Source organism: Morus notabilis, unplaced genomic scaffold (assembly GCF_000414095.1).
Source record: "Morus notabilis unplaced genomic scaffold, ASM41409v2 Scaffold384, whole genome shotgun sequence".
Taxonomy (NCBI): domain Eukaryota; kingdom Viridiplantae; phylum Streptophyta; class Magnoliopsida; order Rosales; family Moraceae; genus Morus; species Morus notabilis.
In genome coordinates this window covers 919,853-943,540 of record NW_010387635.1, presented here as the reverse complement: position 1 = coordinate 943,540, position 23,688 = coordinate 919,853, and the positions used below count along the sequence as shown (strand labels likewise).

Here is a 23,688-nt window from a genome sequence, read left to right as displayed (position 1 = left end):
AATGAGTAAAAGATAGAAGGCTCTTTTCAATATGTAATTTACTATAGCAAAGACCAATTATGTAATTTACTTGAAAAAATAGAGAACTTATCTATAAGAGTATATGAGTATGAATTTTTACCATTTACTCTTGATAAATAACTTTTTATTAGTGTAATTATTTAACTAAAAAGATTATGAATTAAGAGTAAAAAATAAAAATCATGACTCGTACACTTAAAAGGTATTTGTCGAGATTACTCCATTTACTTTCTTCATATATTGGCAATGTAATATTAGGTAGTACGGCAGGATACAATCGGACCATAAAGCAAGAAAAAAAATCTCATTCAGTATTGGAAGTGTAAGCAAGTTAGTGCCCAAAATCACCCTCATCTTTTTGAAGGTCACTATCCATTCCCACTTCAATATTATTAATTTATTACCCTTTGGACATAGAGAATCTAAATATCAAAAATCCATGGAATCAAGTGGTTAAAGAGTACCAGAGAGGACACAAGGGGAAGTGAGAGTCATACATTACACAATAGACTTATCCTCACATCTACCACTGCATTAGCCTTGCAATCTCCTCCACCCAATTCTCATAATCCAAATATACCCAACTCATAAACCAAAACACAAAACACAAATACCAACAAAAAAAAAAAAAAAAAATACCTTACCATAAAACAAAACAATATCACATTTTTCTCTTCTCTCTTTCTTTTATTTTATCTCTTCTTTCTTCTTGCTCTTGCTCTTCATCAAAACATATCAATAGTTAGCCATGGCAGCTGCAGTAACTGCTGCTGTTTCATTCCCATCCTCCTCCAAGTCCACCTCTCTCCCCACCACAACCTCCATCATCTCACCTGACAGAATCTTCTTCAAAAAGGTAATAAATAATTAAGTATACAAAAAAAAATCACATTTTTTTTATAATAACATTTTGTTTCATTTTTTGTTTGAGTTTTGACATTATGGGTTTTTTTTTTTTTTTTGTTTTTTTTTTTGTTTTGGGGGGGTAAGGTTCCTTTGCAGGTGGGTGTTGGTGGAAGAGTGGTTTCAGTGAGAGCCCAGGTGACCACAGAGGCTCCTGCTAAGAAGGTTGAGAAAGTATCAAAGAAGAATGAGGAAGGTGTTGTCACTAACAAATTCAAGCCCAAGAATCCTTACGTTGGTAGGTGCCTTCTCAACACCAAGATCACTGGCGATGACGCTCCTGGTGAGACCTGGCACATGGTTTTCAGCACCGAGGGTATGTATCTATATCTATATAAATATATATATACACACACACACATGTATGTATATATGAAAAAGCATATATATACACTCATATTTATGTGATTCTTATGACATGTTTAGAAATTGGCAAATGATAATTTGTTAAGGGTAAAAAATAAAAGTTGGGCAAATACAATAATTTTAGTTTTTTTTTTTTTTTACCGGAATTTTTTGGGATGATTGGAAATTGGAAAATGGTACGTGTGGTGACAAAAAGGTTTCAACAAAATTGGATATATACACTAGTTAATATATACATATACATATATATATATATATACATATACATATATATATATATATACATATACATATATATATATATATGTATATTTTAACTTTTTGATGTTTGTTCCTTGGTATGGCATAGGTGAGGTTCCTTACAGAGAAGGGCAATCAATTGGAGTGATTGCTGATGGTGAGGACAAGAATGGAAAGCCTCACAAGCTGAGGTTATACTCAATTGCCAGCAGTGCCCTTGGTGATTTTGGTGACTCCAAAACTGTGAGTTTTTTTTTTTTTATTATTATTTTTTTCTTAGTCTTGATTCATTCACATTTTTATTGGCAAAGGCTAAATAAATTTAGAGCAGAAAGAAAACTTTTATATTTTGTTATGCAACACTTTTGTTTCATTACATCACTTAAGTACTATAATGTTATGCATCCACGGTGGAGGAATTGATTCTTCCAAGGTTCGTGATATGAATATTTCTTGTTGCATTTTTGAGAAACTTTTATGCTTATGTGTGACTCATTTTTTTTTAAAATTATTTCTTTTTTTTTATTATCGTTGTTTAAGTTAATTTACTGGCTGGGTGTGATTGTGTTTACTCAGGTGTCTCTCTGTGTGAAACGGCTTGTTTACACCAACGACCAAGGAGAAATTGTTAAAGGAGTCTGTTCAAACTTTTTGTGTAAGGATCTTCTTGTGCGTGTATATGTATATGTATATATATACACCATATTGACTGAACATGGTTTTTAGTCGTTGAATTTTCATCAAATTTCATTAAAATTATCACATTTTTCTTAAGCTGATATGAGTCTAATATGATATGACAGTTTAAAACTACGCACATAATTTTCCGGAACAAATCTTGGAAATGTCTCACTGGTGAGCTTTTTTCTTCTTTAATTTTCAGGTGACTTGAAGCCTGGGGCTGAAGTTAAGATTACTGGACCAGTTGGAAAAGAAATGCTTATGCCAAAAGACCCCAATGCCACTGTTATCATGGTATAAAAATTTGCCATATTAAACAATTACAAAACTTTCAACATTATATCGTTATGTTATGAAAATTTATATCCGCTTCCATTTCTTGATTTTATTTTTTCTTTTCTTTTCATTGTAGCTCGCAACCGGAACTGGAATTGCACCATTCAGATCCTTCTTGTGGAAGATGTTCTTCGAGAAGCATGAGGATTACGAGGTAAACTTTTACCTGAATTTTTGTCGGGTTCACTCTGATTTTATTGATCTTTCTAATGAACGTGATCATCAAATTAAGTGTTAAACTTTTTGACATGTGTTGCAGTATAATGGTTTGGCGTGGCTTTTCTTGGGTGTCCCTACTAGTAGCTCACTTCTATACAAGGAGGTGAAAATATGTTGACAAAAAAAGCTTCCACATTTTATTGATCAAAGACTCTTCTTACCTTAAAATCATGTGCTTATATGCTTACTTTTTTTTTAACAGGAATTTGAGAAGATGAATGAGAAATATCCGGAAAACTTCCGGCTTGATTTCGCGGTGAGCCGAGAGCAGACGAATGAGAAGGGAGAGAAGATGTACATTCAAACCAGAATGGCTCAATATGCAGAGGAGTTGTGGGAATTACTCAAGAAGGAAAACACATATGTCTACATGTGTGGACTTAAGGGAATGGAGAAGGGAATTGATGACATTATGGTCTCATTGGCCGCCAAGGATGGTAAGACTTTTAGGTGCCGTTTGTTCTTAGGTTTGAATCCAAAGTTTGTTACAATATATTGGGTGCGTTTGGTTTCGTTTCCAAAACGTTTTTCACGTTTTTTAAGGAGAAAAATAAAAATTGAAAACGAAACGGTGTTTGTTTGGGAAATGTTTTGAAAACGAAAAACGGAAACGAAAACAGTGAGAATAGTTTTTGTAAAGGAATTTAAAAAACGGTTGAAAGTTGTTTTCATTTTCTAATACTTATCAACAATATTATAATATATTAATTAATAATTATAATCAAACACGATTTCACTATTTTATTATATTCAAAATAATATTTTAAAAAACTAACCAAACGTAATTTCATAATCGTTTTCATAATGATTCTCAAAACAATCTCATTTTTACTTTTTATTGAAACAAAATCATTTTAAAACCAATTCTAAATGCACCATTATCTCTCACAAAAATTTAAACTTACGGACCAAACGACACAATAACCTCAAAAAATGTTACTGTCATTTTTAGTATTGTTGCTCGTAGTTTATAACAACTTTATCTTAATTTTATTTAGAGGTTTCAACATAAACTTAAAATGTTAGACTTACAATTACTTCTAAAATAGTTATAAAAAATACTCAAAATTTTGAACTTTTATTTTAAACTCACAAAACATCATCATGCACAAGATATTATAATAATTTAAGAGTTAAATTCATTGATAATCCCTAAACTTTTTTCTCTTTACAATTAGTCTATGTAGTCAATTTTTCTCATGAACAGTTCCTAATTCCTGAACTCTAAAAGTGTCTCATAAATGATCTCTTTGTTAAATTTTAGATGGAAACTATTAACTTTGTCTCATAAAAGATCCTTAAACTATCTTCTCTCTATTAAATTTAATCCCTAAACTTAAAAAAAAAAACATATTATCTTAAAAATTATGAAATAAAAAAAAAGAACTAAAAAAGTCAAATAAAAAATTAAAAAATTAAAAATCTCTAAAGAACATCTTTTCCACTAAAAATATGAATCTAAAGAAATTAAATCTAAAAGTTCAACAACACATAAATTTCTCCTTAGTGTAAAAACACACAAAATATTTCAAGAGCAACAAAGGTAAGCCCATATCTGCAACAAGCGTCCAAGCCTGAGCACTGATCAAACCGCCGTCAATGAAGCCGAAAAGTGTCATTCCAAGATGTGAAATCCTCTTGAGTTCAAATCCAAAAGCCTTGCCGGAGTCGAATGAGGTTGGGGAGGGAAAGATGACCGCGATGGGTCGCGTGTGCGCGGCAAGAGTAAGGAAGAGAAGCAACGGAGGTGACGAGCAGATGGCAGGTGCCGACGAGCACGAGACTAGAGGAGTGTTGGCAGATCTAAAACAAAAAAATCTTCAGAGGGAGGGGAATTGAAAAGTCTTGGTTTTTTATTTTATTTTACTTTTTTCTAGATCTTAGAGGAATATATATATATATATATATATATGTGTGTGTGTGTGTGTGTATTGGTTAGTGGGTTTTGAAGCTTAGAGAAAAATTTGTAATTTTAATTTTTATTATAGTTATTGTTTCTCTTTAACATAGAAATTATTTTTAAAAAGAGAACATTTTATGAAATAAAATTAAAGATTTCTATCTAAAATTTATCAGAGCGGTCATTTATAAAACACTTTTAGAATTTAAAAACTGCTTATAAAAAAATTAACTACATAAACTAATTATAAAAAAAAAAAATTGAGGAACTATGAATTTAACTCATAATTTAACGGACAACCAATAACACATAACATACTGCACAAGATATTATAATAATTTAACTGACAAAAACTAATAACACATTAGTGAACTTTTTTTTGTTTTGTTTTTTTTTTTTTTAACACTTTGTAGGTATTGATTGGTTCGAATACAAGAAGCAGCTGAAGAAGGCAGAGCAATGGAATGTGGAAGTCTACTAATTTCTGATACCTTGTACAAAGTATCTTCCCCTTCTTACTTTCTCATGCGATTTCCCCAGTTTCCATTTCCACTGCATTGGTATTAGTGTAGATAGATAACGTCTTTGTAATTGGTCTCTCTTCTTTTGTTTTTACTTTTTTTTTTCTTTTTTTTGGTGCCAATTTTAAACGAAGCAGTTGTATTATTATGGCCTCGACATGAATTTTATTTCTGAGGAACCCTGGGAGAGGTTAAACTATAATGGAAGCAAATTTCAACTTTTTTCTATAAATGTTGAACGCTACCTGTCATAATAAAGTATATATCTATATATATTAACGAGTTTTTAATAATTACGTTTTTATTAATAATTATCTATAGAGTATGTTTGATTGATGGATCCAGAATCATGATTTTGAATCCCGGTTCAAAATTAATATTTGTTTACAGTGATTCTAAATCATACTTCTGAATCAGTATTTAATTTGGATGATTCTGAATCTGATGTGATATTTTAAACTAGCTCAAATCATGATTCTAAAACCGTTCTCATCTTGATTCAAGGTGATTCAAACTCCTAATTTTGAATTATGGTTTCAGAATTATGATTTGAATCCAAAATCATGAATCATTATTCTAATTCCAGAATCATAATTAGAATCACCTTGATTTAAATCATCGTATCAAACGAACCCTTACTAATTATCTATAATATGTATACATATGTATATATATATATATATATATAAGAAAATTAGTGGATTGAGGTTTCATGTAAGTAATAAACCTTGCCTTTAAAATGAGGGCCAGTTAGTTGAGAGTATACATCAAACTATAATGTTAGACCACTTATGAACATTTATCCTCCAAACTTCTTCTGTCCTGGTAAAAAAATAGGACAAATTTAGTACTGAACCAGAGATACAATTACAAGCAAAAATTTTTGGTAGTATCAGAAATTGCAAGAATTTTTATTATTTGCAAAGAAACCACTCTCTCACGCAGCTATAAAATGGGTTTTTTTTTTTTTTTTTTTGGTTGAATAACTAGGAAATGGTTTTTGAGTGCCGTCGAAGTTCTTACAATTGAGAAATAAAAATCTCCCATGATTCCAGAACAGAATTATATACGTATTTATAATTTATTTAAAAGTTGTAACTGGAAACATTCTAGGGGCTAAAAAAGAGATATGGACACAGAGACGACTTAAATATTATATACAACCTCTGCTTTTTAAAAAATGGGAAAAGAAAAAAAGGAGGAAAGAAATCTTGGCTATTATGCTGATTTTAGTATTAGCTAGTCGTTGGTTGCTATAACAAAACTAAAATAACATTTTATTTTCGTATAGTTTTTCACTATGTTCTTTTCTGTATGTATTATAATTTAGATTACACAATAAAACCAGAAAACAATTGGAAAATAAGAAAACAACATGAACACCTGAAAACCATAACTAATAAGAGAGCGGGTTTTCCCATTTTTGTGAACATGAAACACATTGTTGTCGTTTCGTTTTTGAAATCATGCCGTTGAACAATAAACGACCAGTAAAGGACATGTAAGTCGTAATTCTGTGGGCTGAGAACGACACATATCTGTTTTTAATAACATCAAAACGACATTTATATGTTTCGCGAAAACATGAGTACATGACAAGCTAATATCATGTCGTTTGACAGCCCCATAAACAATGTCTTCAAAAACAACATGTCACTTGTATGCTATCCCAAACAATAACTAACCGGGCACGACATTTCTGTTTTTATTCAGCAAATGACGACGTCCGTTTTTTTATAAATGCGAAAACGACATAATGTCATTTCTGAAATCATGTTGGTTGACGAAAAATAAATGGCAAGCCTAGAAAACGACATGCCCTTTGTGTGTTATTCTGAAACCAGAACAACTAATAACAAACGTCGTTGCTGTTTTCGTTGGACTTGAAAACAGGCGCTGGTGGTGGCCACTTGGCCGCCACTGCCAGTCGTCCCACGGACGGGCACAGTCGAAGGTCTAAGATCGCAATGTGATCAAGATCTACTGACGGGCACCGCCAAAGTAATGACTTTACACTAAATGGAATAAAATAAAAAAAAAATGCAAGAAGCAATGAATTGAAAAAAAAGATTTATATTCACTCTTTCTTGTCTAAATAAGTTGTTTAAACAAGGGTATATACACATAAAAACCAACGGTAACAAAGTATCTAATAAGAAAATCTCTTAAATTACCAACGGTAACAAATCATTTAAAAAAATCTTTATATCCACCTTGCCATAATTTAGCTTCAACGTTCAAATCCATTTAATGGTAATATGGCAAGATTTACTTCCTCCTTTTGCTCATCATTTTTGCCGTGAATTAACATGAATTTTTCATTGACTTTATCACAAGGTCCAAAAACGCAATGTGGCCAACTCCCACGGACGGGAACCGCGGAGGTCCGAGAATGTAACATGGCCAATGTTGGAAAACAGAATTTTGAGATGACAATTTGAGGCTCAATTTTGATTAAGACTCGCTTTGTGTTAGTTACGGTTCAACTTGGATTTATGTTCTCCTCTGAGAAGAGATCAAAATAATGTGTTAATATACTCAAAATAATAAATGAGTGAATGAGAAATTAACTCTTAAAGTGAAACTAAAATAAAAACTAAAGAAAACAAATGGAAAAACTGTCCCACATATGGGACAAATGGAACCATTGTCTCCTTCAGACCTTTTCGTAGCATTGTGTTTGGTACGAGAATTCGTGTCATAATTTGAATCATAGTTCGTAGCTCACTACAGTGTTTTCTTTCATAAAAAATACACGTAAATTGAGAATAATTTTGAATCCGTAAACCAAACGTCCACTAAAAATTCTACATCTTCAATTGTTGTGCGTCTTTGCTACTAGTAAGCCATTATATCTTGCAATATGGCCAACTATCCGTAATGTGGCCAATTCCCACAGACGCTTCCCTCATTGATGTATCAACCCAATCCAACTCTACCAACGAAGATGGATTTTCACAAGCGATTGACCTTTCTTGAAATACCGCCCCATGATGTTTCTAGAGAGGAAACCTTCATAAACACATAAGACAAGCGTACCCTAACAAAAAGAATTCAGTATGCCGACTGTGAATAATAATTGATATGAATAATAAATTATAATAAATAACTGTTAAATAAAAATTAAATTGTGTCTATCTCGTTTGAAATGTAATATACACAGAAGCCTATGGTGGGCCTGTAATTTTTCCCTATCGGGTGTAAAAAATATCAATCATCTGATTGTTTTTGTATGGCTCAAATTAAAAAAGATACCTCGATTAACCAAATTAAAAAAAAAGAAAAAGAAAAATAGAGACTTACAAACCAAATTTGGTTTTTGATTGAATGTTGGGTTGAGTATGATGTTGGAGGAGTGAAGCAGAAACTTAAAAATTTTTTTTTTTTTTTTTTTTTTTTTTTTTTTTTTTATTACGAATGTTGTTATAGTCACTTATTTTTATTACCTTAAAAACCTTTTCATTATGGGTCGAAATACCCGACCTCAACATGTCGTTATCATATTGTTTGAAAATCATGTATAACAATTCACGATACTAATGTACTGTTCGTTTCGCTAATTCGAATCATAATTTAAATTTTTATTATCGTATTTCATCTCATAAATATTTAAATTCAATTTTTCATGGGCAATTGATTGATGTTTTTTCGCCCTTTGCAATAAGGTTTGTTATATCAGCCTTACTTCACCCTTTTAGCAAGGCTTTTGACAAATTCACTTTATTAGGCGTCATTTTCATCATTCGAAGTATTCTTTTATTATAATTTTAGAAAGAAAAAAAACGTTGCAATTTTAAGATTTTTTTTTCCCTTGAAGAAAGTTGATATCTAAAGATGTGATGAGATAACTAATTAAATAATAAGCTCCTATAAGATAAAACTCAAATCAATTTGCCACCGAATCGGCTCTACTAAATATATATATATATATATATTTCTATTTGCTTCTAGTTGTTTGTTAACCTTTTTTTGTGTTTAGATTGCAGTTCCACGTAACCTACCATGTGAAGTTAAAAAAAAAAAAAAATTGTAGGTCTATTCCATACTACACTCAATTTTTTAATTTATTTTTTAATTTTTTTAAAAATTACTTGATTCGTTTTTTTTTTTCTCATTTTTTTCATGAGACATATTTAGCTCATTAACTTTATAGTTATCTTTTTTTATTATTTTTAAAAAAGATATAGTTATTCTTTTTATATGTACTAGTGTTGTAACGTGATCCGTACGTATTACAGTGTTAGAGACATATGAAACGTTTATTGTTTACTTAATAATAAAAGATTCATTTATACAATTATTTAAAGATTTTTAACTTTATAGATAACAATTGACAAAAAAAAAATTAAGCAGAGATACATTTAAAGAAAATTATTTTAACTAATAAAAAATAAAATAGGAACACATGTGAAAAAATTACTCTTATAAGAGTAAAATGAGGAATAATATATATTTTTTTGAATAAACAATATATAAAAAACACACAAACAATTAAAATGTAAAAAAATTTACAGAAAAAAAAATAAGTGAGGGACTGTCACGTGACAACCCTTAAAAAAGAGCTTTGACTCTTTCGATTAGATTAGAAATTATTTGCCAATTCTTTGCGTTAATGAAATTTTCCCTTTCATCCAATATATATATATATGTATATATATATATATATATATATATATATATATTAGACCATTTCAACGTTTGATTAATCTGATTTAACGAAGGAGGCTTTAATGAAGGAAAATCTGAATGAATGCACCTGTAGTAAGGGAGGAAAAAGAATTTTACTCATACTTTAAAATAAGATTTATGCATTTATTTTCTCCCTTTTCACGAGGGTTAACTTTTTTTTATAAAAGAAAAATGAAAATAATTTCTAAAGTTTTTTGGTTTACAGATCAAGAGAGTTTCCCTTCTCTATTAAAAAAAAAAAAAAAAAAAAAAAAAGGGAAAAAAGCTTCATGGGTCGGGTTTAAGCCCAGCTGAGTAGATGAGACAAACTGGGCTTGAAAGCGAAATACGGGCCTAAAATTCAACGACATGGACAGAAGATTCGTAAGAGTACTAGGGTTTTCGCTTGTATATATAAACGGCTCAATAGCGTATTTCCACTTCTCCTTTCTCTTCTTGATTCGTGTACTGTTGCTGCATTCCCCACTCAAGAGAGATAAAAGCCACAGCCACTTGGTGCAGTGACTCTCTCTCTATCTCTCTCTCTCTAATCTTAGGGATCATCGAATAGCTTCTTGGCTATGGCGGAGGAGAGGTCAACAGGGAAGGTCCGGTGGTTCAACGACTCCAAGGGATTCGGCTTCATCACTCCTGACGACGGCGGTGAGGATCTCTTCGTCCACCAATCCTCCATCAAATCCGACGGCTTCCGCAGCCTCGCCGAGGGCGATACGGTTGAGTTCCAGATCGCGATCGCCGACGACGGAAAGACCAAGGCCGTCGACGTTACCGGTCCCGGCGGATCCTCCCTGCAAGGGACAAAGAAGGGAGGAGGCGGCCGCGGTGGCGGATTCGGAGGTGGCGGATTCGGCGGTGGCGGATTCGGCGGTGGATGGAGAGGCGGCGACAGGCGAAATGGCGGCGGAGGCTCCGGCTGCTTCAATTGCGGCGATCCTGGTCACTTGGCTAGGGATTGCGATCGCGATCGTGGCAATAACGGAAACTTTGGCGGCGGTGGCGGCGGTGGAGGCGGCGGAGGCTGTTTCTCTTGCGGTGAGTTCGGACACATGGCGAGGAACTGTCCGAGAGCCAGCGGTGGAGCCGGCGGAGGTGTCGGCGGCGGAGGCGGCGGCGGCGGAGGCGGTTGTTACAAGTGCGGTGAGTTCGGACACTTGGCGAGGGACTGTAACAGAGGCGGCGGCGGCGGCGGTTCTGGTGGTTGCTATAATTGCGGTGAGTTTGGGCATATGGCGAGGGAATGCAGCAAGGCTAGCGGCGGCAGCGGAGGAGGCGGAAACTCCTGTTACAATTGTGGAAATCCTGGGCATTTTGCGAGGGAATGCCCTGATGCCGCTTGATGAATGAGAAGAACTCAAGAAGAAGACGAAAAGAAAGAGAGTAATAGTACATATTTCTCTTTTTTCTTTTTTTGCTTTACTTTTATCCCTTTGGTTGTTTAATCTCTTTGTTTATTTTGGCTCTATGGTGGTTTATACATAGGATGATGCCTTTTGCTCTCCAGGGATTTTTTTTTTGCTTTGGTTGGTTGGTTTTGATGATTCGCTGCTTTGTGAAAGCGAAATTTTCCAGTTTACACACACAGATATATAATGTGGTGGTTCGTTTAGAGTTTCAGGCCTTTTTTAAGGAAAAAAAAAAAAAAAAAAAAACATATCTTGTTCAGTTACTGATATGTTGGATAAATTTCGAATGGATCTGGTTTAATCTTCAACTGTGAATATTTGTGTTGTGTTGCATTGCATTGTTCTTTTATTGTTGTACTAATTTAGATTAGCCCCTTTTGATCCTTTGGTAAATGTAATTGATGCACTACCATTTATCAAATCATATATATATACATATATTTTGTGATTTTATCACAGCCTAGCTATTGGAATATTTGGTTGGGTTATCTAATGACAATAACAAAACAGATTTATTTGGGACCAAGTTGCACTAGGAGCTTTATAACAGGGGATAGTATTTGTTATGGAATTGGGGCTATCTTATTTATTTCCGAAAGTTATATCCTTTAACTCTCTTGGCTTTTAGTTTCATGAAAATCTTTATAACAGGGGATAGTATTTGTTATGGAATTGGGGCTATCTTATTTATTTATTTGAATTTCTAACATCTAGGCTTACTTGTGATATAAACTGATTGATTTTGATTTAGAACTTTAAAATTCCACAGAAAGAGAGGTCTCTATCAAAAGCTAGGAAAAACCTTCTTCTTTATGAAGAGGTGATTAAAGTTCGTAAATCTCATGTTGTTATCTGAAATCTGGATTTTTTCTATATGAAATGGAGATGATGAAACTCAGATTCTGCAAGTTATGCTTTATATCAGCTGTAGATATTACTTTTCATATTAGGAGCAGTACCAAAAACTTCGAAAAACGTTTCCTTCAAAAACGGTGATTACCTATTTGTTTTAGGCATTTGAAATCATGATTGTTACAATCTACTTATTTCACTTATTTGAAATCATGATTGTTATAGTACTTTTTCGTGTTAGAAAATTTAAAAAGTTCCCACTAATAATGTTCTCATAAAATTTAAATTTAGAATGAATCAAAATCGCTGAACAGTTTTGTCACAATTTAAATTTAGGATCAAAATTGGTGAACGCCTGACCAAACGGACCACTATGATTTGAAAATATATTAGTAAATTACGGTTTGAGCATCTATGATTTGTAAATAAGCCTTTTTTGCTGTTTGGTTTTGGTTTCGTATTGGTTTTTCTTTTTTATTCTTTCTGTATGAGTCGGAACGCAGTGGGTTTCTAGCTTAAGCACGACATTTGCCTTTTTTAATGTTTGTGGCCCAAGTATCAATTCTTTTTTTCTTCTTTGTGTGGAAATGGTGGTAAATAACAAATTTATAAAACTAAATCTAAGTAAATAGTATATTTTAAAATAAATAACAGTTCATAGATGTTTTATATGTAACTGGTAAAAATAATTTATGTGATGAAAAATCGTTATTTACGTGGAAAAAAAATTGTTTTTTAGTTTTAAAAAAAATAAAAATTATGTGAAATTTTGTTTACTAATCATAAATTTATTTAAAATAATTTTAAAATTTATTATTTATTTTAGGATAATTTATATAAATGGTCTTTAACCTTTTTGATAAGTGATAATTTAGTCTTTAATTTTTTTTTTGGGCAAAGTGACCTCTAATCTTTTTAAATATGTGTAATCTAGTCCTTTAAATTAAATTTTGTTAAATTTTTAACAGATTTTCACATGTGAACATCGTGGCTTCTTTTTTAATTAAAAGACAAAAATGCCCTAAGGGCAATCTTCTTCCTCAGCTTCCACAGAAACCAAGAAATGCTAGATCCGGCAATGAGTTTTTTGTTCAGTCGGATGTTCTCTTCCCTGTTCGGCAACAAAGATATTAGGATTTAGGTTGTCGGTGACCATATTCTCCCACATATACAAAATTTTCCCAAACCAAGTCTTTGTATTTTGGAAAAAATAAGAAAACTAAGCAATGCTCTGTCTCCATGTATCTTTGAACAAACAGATCAAAAAGCTCAATATAGAAACCATGAATTAGAGATATCAGTCGGTCCGATGCGAAAATTCCTCCATCATCATCGTTCCCAACATCTTCTTCGTAGGATTTTCCATTTTAATCGAAGAGTCCGCCAGCGGCAGGATCGTGGTGGAGGTGGGTTTGGTCGTCGCGGTTCCCTTGCCGACGCCCGGGCAGCTGAGGAAACACCCAATGGACGTCGTTTCTCCCGTTGGGCTTTCGCCGGAGAGGACAGAAGAAGAAGATGAGGTACCGAACAACGAAAAAAGACCAGGGAATTCGAGGAAGAAGAAGAAGAGTAATTAAGGGCAATTTTGTCTTTCCACTATAACACAGGGGTCACGTGCATTATCCCGTTATTGTTTAGACGGAAATGACGAGATTACACTCGTTTAAAGAAATTGAAGTCGTTTTATTTAAAAAAAAAAAAGCTAAAAATTAAACTGTTACCTATTAAACAAATTAAAGACCATTTATATAAATTAGTATTTTATTTTATTTAGTTTCATCAATCTCTCAAGGTACGTCGGTTTCTTATATTCGTTATCAGAAACGATTTGAATCATAATTTATAATTTTTTATAGTATTTTTTTTTAAAAATATACACGTAAAATAAAAATAATTTTAAATTATGATTCTAAATACGTAAACTAACCTTATTTACTGCATTCTCTCTGTTTCCTTCCTCATTTACACTTTTTTCACATAGGCCCACACCCCAATAACAAGTTGGAATTGCGATTGCGTGGTTGGTACTGTGGAGAGAAGGTTGAAGCCATGGGCCATGGTTTCTCCATTTAGGTTTGTGGGCTTGGGCTTGGGAGTGACAGAATCTGTGGTTAAGAGGCAACATCGGACCGGGCTTACTCGATGCGAAAATTACTGAACCTAATCCTTGAGTTAATGGGTCTCAAATTTTATCTCTCTCAGTTTATATTCTTGTAGTTATTTGATTAAAATGATATTAATAAATAATAAAATGTAAAAATTTAAAGTCATACACTTAATGATATATTTTTTTATATATTTATTAGTTGAAGAACGCGTGTTATGTATGTGAAGAGTAATCGTGTATTAAATTTTAATTATCGTGTTATTAATAAAAAACTTATAAAAGCCTAAAACGAAACTAAAATTAAAAAAAAAAGTTTTATGGCAAGTTGGGGGGGGGGGGGGGGGCAAAAAAAAAAAGTGTGGGGGGGTGGGGGGGGGGGGGGGACTAAAATGAAAGGAGAACAAAACCTTGGGGAGCAAAACAAAAATGTAGCAATGCGGGGGCTGTTCACTACTGTAGCGTTTTCAACCAAAACGACGACGTTTTGGTTGAAAAATGCATGAACATTACCCAGAAAGAATTGAGACACTTTTTACATATAGATAGATAAAGAGTGATGGTCAAGTAAACATTTATTTACGCTATAAAATTATATAATAAATATTATAGTGCATTTAATTATTGTCATTTGTACCATATTTTGAAACCTTTTGTTATATTTCATTATTTCAACTAATAATGCCTTTCTTACTCACCCATGAATTTACCATCTTGATATCTGTGATTTTTGACAACTCTGTATTTCGATAATTTTATTGAATTATCTCATCCTATATAATATAGATCAGAGTATTATCCTGATATCTTAAGGTTTTATGATTTTGTGCCCTCACAATCAAAAAATGTATAAAAAGAATATAAAATTAAAAAAAAAACTGAAATATAAAATGTAAAGAAAAAAAAAATTATTATGTTTCCTTCCATTCTCCTTTTCTTCTATTCTGTATGCTTTTCTTCTATAGTAATTTTTTCGTTTAAGAGCACAGATTTTTTTGCCTCAATACATCTTCTATTTAAGTATAAGAAAAGAATCACTATTTAAACCAATGGCTTTGTGAAAAAATTTTATAGTTGCACAAACTTTTGTCTTAATATTCCATCCAATATTCATTAATTCACACTTTTATAAAACAAGAAAGAAATTTAACAAGAGTTTGAAGTGATTCTGATTAGAGGCACGTCTAAACAAAAGTTTTGGGCTCCTTATAGAACTTTCACAATCATACGGACTTTTTTCTTACACAAGAATTTAACTAGATTTAGAAACCAATATCTGAAGTGCTTTTGACCGGAGCAGTTTATTCGATGTGCTTCTACTTGGAGCAATTTTAAAGCTCTGATCTCCTTATAAGCCTCAACTTTTTGTGTTTGTCAAAAAGCCTTTTTGCGTTGATTAAGATTTCGTTCATTTTACCAATTCGAGTTTTGTTACAGTAAAAAACTCTCAGAAACAGTCACATCTAATTTTTTTTGTTACAGTTAAAAGTTCTCAGAAACAGTCACATCTAATTCTTTTTGTTACAGTAAAAAGCTTTCACATAAAATCACATCTCAATTCGAATCAGCAAATTAAACGGGGTATGTAGGAGTTGCTTGTATTATATCTTTGTATATTCTTTCGTCCATTAATAGCCGATTAATAGTTTGATACCAAAATTGCCGTGCGTACAAGTTGTACAAGTAATGTGGAAATGAAGGCATTTTATAAACTATTGGTCTTAATCTTGGCTTTGTAGCGTTTTCTTCAATCCTGTTTTAGAGAAGCCATTTTCGTGTTGAACTATGTATTCCAAGACTTAACCAATGAAAGGGGTTTAATTAAGGTCTTAATTATGGGTTTAATAAAGGTCTTAATTGTTAATTAAATTGCTTGCCCGGAGGAAAGCAGCTAATGTTGCTGTGTCCTATATTGTTTCCTTTTGTTTTTGCTGCTTCTAAGGAAGACAGAGATATTGATAAAGAACCTCTTGAACTTTTCCAAAAGACGAATGTCTCAACTTGTTTCCTTTTTTATTGATGTTGACAAATGTCTCAAGTTGATTTTTAATGGACAAAAGCCCCATTTCTTCAAATGGAACCATTTTCTCGTCGATCTACTCTGTGGAGAACCTTGTCTATTTGATGATTAACTCAAGTTACTTAACTCTATTTGTTACCTTTTGCCCTGGAAGGTTATAAAGGGTGCGTTTAGAATTTGTTTCAATATGATTTTATTTTTTGTATGAAAATAAATATGAAAACGTTTTCAATCTCAGATAAAAATTATTTTTAAAAATACATGTAATAGTTTTATTAAGAGATTATTTTCAGTGTAAAAAATCTATTAATGTATTTCTTTCTCTTTCTCTGCTCAAGAGAGGAGAAAATGAAAACAAAAAATGAAAATGACTAAAAGTCGTTTTTCATTTCTCTTTCATTTTACACTAAACTAAAAAATAGTTTTCATTTCTCATTTTTATTTTTATTGCGTCAAATGCCGTTTTGAAAACGTTTTCATTTTTTCTTTTTCAAAAAACGTAAAAAATAAAAAATGAGATCAATTCTAAACATAACCATACTATCACAGGTAATCGCAGTTAATTTTTAACTTTAATCTCGTAGGGTAAAAATTGTTTCGATTTGTTTCCTAATCTTTCAACTTAAAAAGGGGACAAAAACGTCGAGCTTATCACAAGGTTTTGATACTTCATGCACTAAAACATCATTTTTAATACGATTTTAATCACGATATTTGTATTTAGATATCGGACCACTTAAAAAGCCAAAACCAAAAGGTGGAAAGAGTTATATCCCACAACTCGAAACAATGGTAACGTTGACCGCGTCATTTGTCAGACTTTCTTCAATTTCTAGTTTGACACACCTGATCCATCCTAAAATCCTCAAATCCAAGCAACAACTATAAGCTACCTTAGACAGGAAGGGAGAAAAAAAAAAAAAAAAAAAAAAAAAAAAAAAAAGGAGAAAAAAAAACGACAAAATCATATCACACCCACCCAAAAGTGGTTTTTAAAAAATAAAACAAATATCCATGAACATGTGCTCAAGATGTCGGTTTTGCGCTCTATCTGACAGATTCCTGGCATTTGAATTATGAGCCATAAATTCTGCAAACTTGGAATCTCATGCATGGTTCCAAGACACCATATCTTCCGACTATCTTTTTTTTTTTTTTTTTTTTTTCTCTTTTATAATATTTTACTCTTAAATTCATCAATATGGACTTTCTCTTCCCATCCTCATGTCTTACGTGATAACAGAACAGTTGCAAGTTGCGGCCAGTAATGACAAAAAACGACACCATTGCCGCCTTTTCTCGCAGCAAGCGGCGTAAGCATTTTGCCTTCACGTGCTCAGCCATCACGCGGGCCCCAAAGCCACCATATCATGTCTACATTCCCCCACCTCCCCTCGACATGACACCATCCACAACTATAAATAGCCCATCTTTCGTAGAACCATTCTCTTTTCATTTAACTCTACAATTTCTTATTAGTATTTTTCCTTCTTTCTTTTACACTTCTATAGTTCCATTCCATACATTTCTCAATCTCAACTTATGGCTTCCTTTCAAGCCGCCTTCTTTTTTGTCTCCCTTTCCATCTTCCAATTATTTGCAGGTACTCACTCATTTTTGCATGCGCTGATCAGCTCATTGTGTTGTTTTAAATGTAAAATTTTAAAATTGTGTCTTGTATTTTTACAGGCGTTTATTCAGCAACGTTTACAATAACAAATGAGTGTAGCTATACTGTGTGGCCAGGTATTTTATCTGGTGCCGGTACTGCCCAGCTCTCGACCACTGGATTCGCCCTCCAACCGGGCCAATCCAACACCCTGGACATCCCGAGTGCATGGTCGGGCCGTCTATGGGGACGAACTCTATGCTCTCAGAATGCCACGGGTAAATTCACTTGTGTCACCGGCGACTGTGGCTCCTCCAGAGTAGAATGCGCCGGCACCGGTGCAATTCCGCCGGCGACCCTGGCGGAGTTCACCCTCAACGGCGCCAACGGCCTAGATTTCTATGACGTCAGCCTCGTCGACGGCTACAACCTCCCCATGATGGTGGTTCCACAGGGCGGCACCGGTGCGGGAAACTGTACGGCGACTGGGTGTGTGGAGGACTTGAATCCGTCGTGTCCGTCGGAGCTCAAGGTCGTGCAGAGCGACGAGGGCGTCGCGTGTAGAAGCGCGTGTGAGGCGTTTGGGGACCCGCAGTATTGCTGCAGTGGGGCCTACGGGACCCCCGATGCGTGCAAGCCTAGCGCGTATTCTCAGTTTTTCAAGAGTGCGTGCCCAAGAGCTTACAGTTATGCTTACGACGACGGAACCAGCACATTCACTTGTGCTTCCGCCAACTACGTCATCACTTTCTGCCCTTCTCCTTCCCGAAGGTAATCTATTTTTTTTTTTTTATAGCTATGATTAGTAAAAAAAAAAACAACAAAAAAAAAAAATTCATATTAATGTACATTTTTAATCAAATTCTATTGAGTAAATATTGCTAATTTTAGGCGTTACATTGATCAAATCACATAATAATTAGGATTGATTTGTTGTATGTTTTTCTTCTTTGAAATTTTGAAGGTCGGTTTGGATTTGTGACTTGTGACCGACTTTGATTTTTTTTTTTTTCCCTTCGATCGTTTCTAGGTGTGAACAAACTCAGATGCGTATTGCTTACCTCAAAATTTTTTTTTTTTTTTAAAGTTCAAAGATTGTGGTTATCACGTTTCTTTCTTATTTTAAAGTGGAAAATATGTAATATAACGAATTATTGGATTTTTGGTGCAATTATAAGTTATTTAATTTCAATATTATTTGTTGCGGCGGTGTGGGTGCAGCTTGAAGTCGTCGAATGGGCAAGTGGAATACCCCGCGGCGTTGCAAGTCTCCGCCGGTTTTCGGGAAACGACGCCAAATCTCTTTGGCTGTCCCGCCGCTGCCGTATTGGCGGCAATTTGGGGGCTACGACAGCTATTTTGACCCTCTCAACTCCATTACCAGGCTGGCATTGACAGTCTTTTAAAAGGCGCAACTTGCAATTTGTCACTCTTGGGAATATAATCGTCACACGTACGACAACATACAAAAGCTGCCACAAAAGAGTGCCTCGAGGACATTAGCGAGCACCCAATTCTTATATTAATTGACGGTGTTTAGTATCGTTTAATGCTGAAGGTGATAGAATAGCAAATTTGGAACTTTTTCTTACTTCTTTCTCTTGGCGGTTGTGAGCTGAATCTGGACCCCAAAGGAGGAATATTGGGGCCCACCTGTTATGATTTTTAACCATTTGGTTTGCAATTTTTTGAAATGACGGATGATTGGCTATGGAATTTTGTCCAATTATTGGAGCCTCCGGTGAAAGCCTGCATGGTTGTTGTTTTCGTAGAATAATATTTCTGGTTGGGAAAAATTAGTTCTTACTTCTTAGACAGATGTTTGGTAAATAGAGAGTAGGAATCGTAAGATCAAATCAAGTGAACGTTTAGTTCATAAATTTAAAATTATGATTCAAAATCATTTTTATTTTACGTGTATTTTTTTATAAAAAAAATATTATAATAAATCACGAACTATAATTTAAACTATAGCATAAATCTCCATTCTAAATGCACGTAATAATTTTGTAAAGTAAGCACCGTTTTGGAGAATATCATTAATGAATTGAAATCTCTCCAAAGTTGTGTCCACCTTTTTTGTTTTTATACTTGTATGATAGGTCATAGTATTAGCATATGCTAGTTTCATTTTTTTTTTTGCTGAATTAAAAATAGATCGTTAATGTCACTCTGTATTTTATTCTCTTTTTCGCTAAATTAAAAATAAACCATTAATATTAAAGTCACTTATTTAGGCTCCGTTTATTTCACTGATTTAAATTTTGAATTTGAGTTTTGTTACAGTAAAAATTTTTCAGAAACAGTCATATATAACTTTTTTACTACAGTAAAAAGCTCTCACATAAAATCACGTATTAACTCAAATTAAAAACTCAAATCAAAAAATTAAATGGATCTAAATCACTCTCTTTATTCTCTTCTTGCCACATGTCATTTCAATTTCAGTAAAATTGAAGCATAATAATAAACCATTTTCCTCCATTTTATTACAAGTCTGCCACATATACGTGTAACCATAAAAAGTCGTATATGTGGACTTATAACCATAAAAAAAATCGTAGACTCATACATATACGTGTAATAACGATTACAATAATATGTACAAGTTTTAAGGGTCCGTTTAGTTCGCTGATTCGAGTTGAGATGTGATTTTATCTGAGAGTTTTTTACTGTAGTAAAAAAGTTAGATGTGATTGTTTGTGAGAGCTTTTTACTGTAGCAAAACTCGAATTCTAAACTCGAATCAGCGAAATGAACGAGGCCTAAGTGTTCATTTTAAACAAACGTTATATATATAAATATATACATTATACGCTTATATAAATATATACATTATACGCTTGTAAGATTATAAAATAATAGAATTAGTAATATTGTAATAGATTATAAAACAAACTTTCATGATTATCTTTTTATTAATAAAGAACAATTGTGGTAAAATTGTAATAAAATATAAAATAATGGTTTATAGTTATGCTTTATTTTTATTTAAAAAAGAAATGACATGTGGTAAAAAGAAAAAGATAGTAAGAAAGTGAGTGACAAAATAAGTGATACTTCACTTTGTTTTTATACTTGTATGATAGTTCATAGTATTTGCATATGCTAGTTCCACCTTTTTTTCGCTAAAAAATAATAGATTATTAATGTCATCACGTATCTTATTTTTTATTTTTTTTAAAAAAATTGTGAGATTCATTATAGAACAAAAATGATCCGATTCAATTTTACTTTGATCTATTCAAATTTACTTGAAAGATAGTGTGACTTATCTTTTTTTTTTTAAAGTTAATTATCTTTTTTAAATTAATTAAGTTATCGTTGAAAAAGCTACTAGATGCGATCAATTTAATTTCTAAAAGAAACAAATGCATAACAACACAAGAGAAGTTATTTTGGTTGGCAAAGAGAGCGTCACCCGATGCTCTGGCAAAATGGGTTTCTACATTTTATTAAGAGAGAAAGAGGGAAATAGGCCAAGATTTGAGATGAATTAAAATTAATAGGTCAATAATTTACATTAGTTAATAAATAGGTCAAATTACTGTTTTCGTCCATAACTTATCTGATTATGAATCATAACTTAACAAGTTATTGTCCATAATTATCCATAACTTGTCTGGCTATGAACCATAATTTGACAAGTTATAGCATATTAATTTCTATAATTAAAAATTGACCTATATACTTTTTTAAGCTTTTTATATTAGTCTATTTTCTACTATTTCCCTTTTATTAATATGTGGTCACTTTCCAAAATTCAAATAGTAAAAAAGAAAAAAGAAAGATGTAATTGTTTTCTCACTCTTGGCTTGCATCACTAGTGCCAAGGAGATCATGAGTTAGTATTAATCCCTTCTTTTTTTTTTAGCATATATATATTCATAAGTTATTTATATACTTTATAGTTATTAATGTGATAATGTTCTATCTCCTTTGGCTTGTTTTAACGGCCATTAATATTTAATTAGAGGACTAATTATATATGCGTGTGGGATTTGATGTCATGTAAAAGTTGCATTATATATATATATATATTATTCATTTCAGATCCATCTTCAAATTATTGAGTCTCATTTTATGAATTTTTAATTGCAAGTATGGTTTTTATGCTAACTGCAAGCATCATGCTTGAACGTGCTTAATTAGCTTGCAACTAATAATTAGTATCCTATGCCAAACGACACCTAAATAAAAACAACATGATCAGTGCATGCAGCCCCATGCGTGATCGATAATTAATGGCAATTAATGGAGAAACAAGGAACCCACAGTACAATTTATATTAAAGACAGTTATATTTGAAACCATATATATATATATAGACTTATTTTTAATGATTATATTTTCATCAGTGGTTACCATTAAATATGTAAATTTGATAGTTTTTAATGTTTATGTTTTGATTATATTGGCATGCTAAGAATTTAATTTCATTAAATGTCATGCATTTTTTTAATCAACTGCTTAATTTATTACAATCATCTAATAATATTACACGGTTAAAACAATAACATCCATTTGATAGATAAATATTAGAGTAATTAATAAAACATGTATATATATAAGTGTTACATATAGTAGAGCTTGGGGACAATATATATTATTCGTCCCAACGTATTTTGGAGTCTGCTTAAAAAGAAATATTGATGTGATCTAATCGTAGTCTTTGACAAAGGAAGAGCAACATTTTTAATTTTAATTTGTCATTTATAAAGATTAATTTATGAGGGAAATTGATGGATACATGGTGGGAATTGCATGAAGCAGGCATGTTGCTTATTGATTCACACGCCAGATATACAAATGGATCTCTAGTACTCTACGTAATAATGATATTAATAATTAATAATAATGATGATGATAATAAGGAAAATAAATAAATTTTAAAGTTTATGAATCTGGATTTTTACCCTTAAATTCTTGATTAATATTATTTTTAGTCAAATAATTATATTAGTTAAAAGAGTACTAATCAAGAATAATAGGTAAAAATCCAGACCCGTGCGCTCTAAAAATAAGTTCAACAATTTTCTCTGATAAATAAGAATAATAATTATTATTGTTATTGTTAATATCATTACTATTATAAGATCAAATTAATGGAAAATTAGACTTTATATGAATTTGGACTTTCATTTTAAGTAAGGTGGTTCAATATCCGTATAAATTGATACTTACTCTGAATTTTACATGATTTTATATTTAAATGATTTGAGATTTGGGTTTGTTTTTACCCTTTACACGAAGTACACATTTTTTTATTTACATTAAGGCCAACGTCTCAAATAATGACGTTGATTTATCAAGTCGTTGGCTTCATAATTAATCATGCTCATTTGATGTGATATGTTTTAGTGGGGAAAGCCAAGTAGATAAAAAATGATAATGTTTTAGACCAGACATTTGTAAGAAAACGATCGTTCGACAGAAAAATCTTCCAATATATGAACTATGATTAATTAATGTTTGTTTTGTGAAATAGGACACATCAGAAGCTGCTAATACGAATTTGTCACAATCAATTAGGACGGCAATTTGCCCCCGAGGGATGGTGGAATAGATTAAGGCGGCTTTCCAGACCTCATTTGAGACACTAAAAATTGAATGCATAATCTAATTTTATTTTTATTTTTTTTATTTAAAATTAAGTTTGGTAGGAAAGAGAGAAAAAATATAAGGAGAGGAAAAGAAAATGAAATAGTTTTTTTTTTTTTTTGGTTATTTGGTGTAAAAGGGAGAGAAATTAAGCTATTGTATAATTACTATTTTACCTTCTTGTTTATGATATTTTGATTGAAAATGAGATTAAATAAGTAAT

The 23,688-nt window shown here is 32.3% G+C and overlaps 3 protein-coding genes across 3 annotated transcripts; all 3 read left to right on the top strand.

The window, feature by feature from the left end:
* Positions 1 to 678: 678 nt before the first annotated feature.
* On the top strand, positions 679 to 5,419 carry LOC21409318 (ferredoxin--NADP reductase, leaf isozyme, chloroplastic). The gene is made up of 9 exons (XM_024177058.1): positions 679 to 877; positions 1,012 to 1,240; positions 1,640 to 1,773; positions 2,107 to 2,185; positions 2,414 to 2,505; positions 2,624 to 2,701; positions 2,807 to 2,869; positions 2,969 to 3,203; positions 5,080 to 5,419. Exons 1-9 carry the CDS (start codon positions 770 to 772, stop codon positions 5,145 to 5,147), a joined length of 1,086 nt encoding a protein of 361 aa, XP_024032826.1. The 5' UTR covers positions 679 to 769; the 3' UTR covers positions 5,148 to 5,419.
* A 4,888-nt stretch (positions 5,420 to 10,307) lies between these two features.
* LOC21409317 (cold shock domain-containing protein 3) lies at positions 10,308 to 11,612 on the top strand. The gene has a single exon (XM_010115038.2). The coding sequence runs from the start codon at positions 10,437 to 10,439 to the stop codon at positions 11,211 to 11,213; it is 777 nt and encodes a 258-aa protein (XP_010113340.1). The 5' UTR covers positions 10,308 to 10,436; the 3' UTR covers positions 11,214 to 11,612.
* A 6,111-nt stretch (positions 11,613 to 17,723) lies between these two features.
* Positions 17,724 to 19,727, top strand: LOC21409315 (thaumatin-like protein 1). Its single transcript, XM_024177116.1, has 3 exons — positions 17,724 to 17,858; positions 17,945 to 18,635; positions 19,086 to 19,727. The coding sequence occupies exons 1-3, from the start codon at positions 17,798 to 17,800 to the stop codon at positions 19,225 to 19,227; spliced, it is 894 nt and encodes a 297-aa protein (XP_024032884.1). The 5' UTR covers positions 17,724 to 17,797; the 3' UTR covers positions 19,228 to 19,727.
* The last annotated feature ends 3,961 nt before the right edge of the window (positions 19,728 to 23,688 follow it).

Excerpts from the sequence above, each read along its gene's own strand:
- LOC21409318 (XM_024177058.1), top strand. The coding sequence starts at position 770 with ATGGCAGCTGCAGTAACTGCTGCTGTTTCATTCCCATCCTCCTCCAAG. Across the intron at positions 1,774-2,106 it reads ATTTTGGTGACTCCAAAACT|GTGTCTCTCTGTGTGAAACG; the intron begins GTGAGTTTTTTT and ends GTGTTTACTCAG. Across the intron at positions 2,870-2,968 it reads GCTCACTTCTATACAAGGAG|GAATTTGAGAAGATGAATGA; the intron begins GTGAAAATATGT and ends TTTTTTTAACAG.
- LOC21409317 (XM_010115038.2), top strand. The coding sequence starts at position 10,437 with ATGGCGGAGGAGAGGTCAACAGGGAAGGTCCGGTGGTTCAACGACTCC.
- LOC21409315 (XM_024177116.1), top strand. The coding sequence starts at position 17,798 with ATGGCTTCCTTTCAAGCCGCCTTCTTTTTTGTCTCCCTTTCCATCTTC. Across the intron at positions 17,859-17,944 it reads CATCTTCCAATTATTTGCAG|GCGTTTATTCAGCAACGTTT; the intron begins GTACTCACTCAT and ends GTATTTTTACAG. Across the intron at positions 18,636-19,085 it reads TGCCCTTCTCCTTCCCGAAG|CTTGAAGTCGTCGAATGGGC; the intron begins GTAATCTATTTT and ends GTGTGGGTGCAG.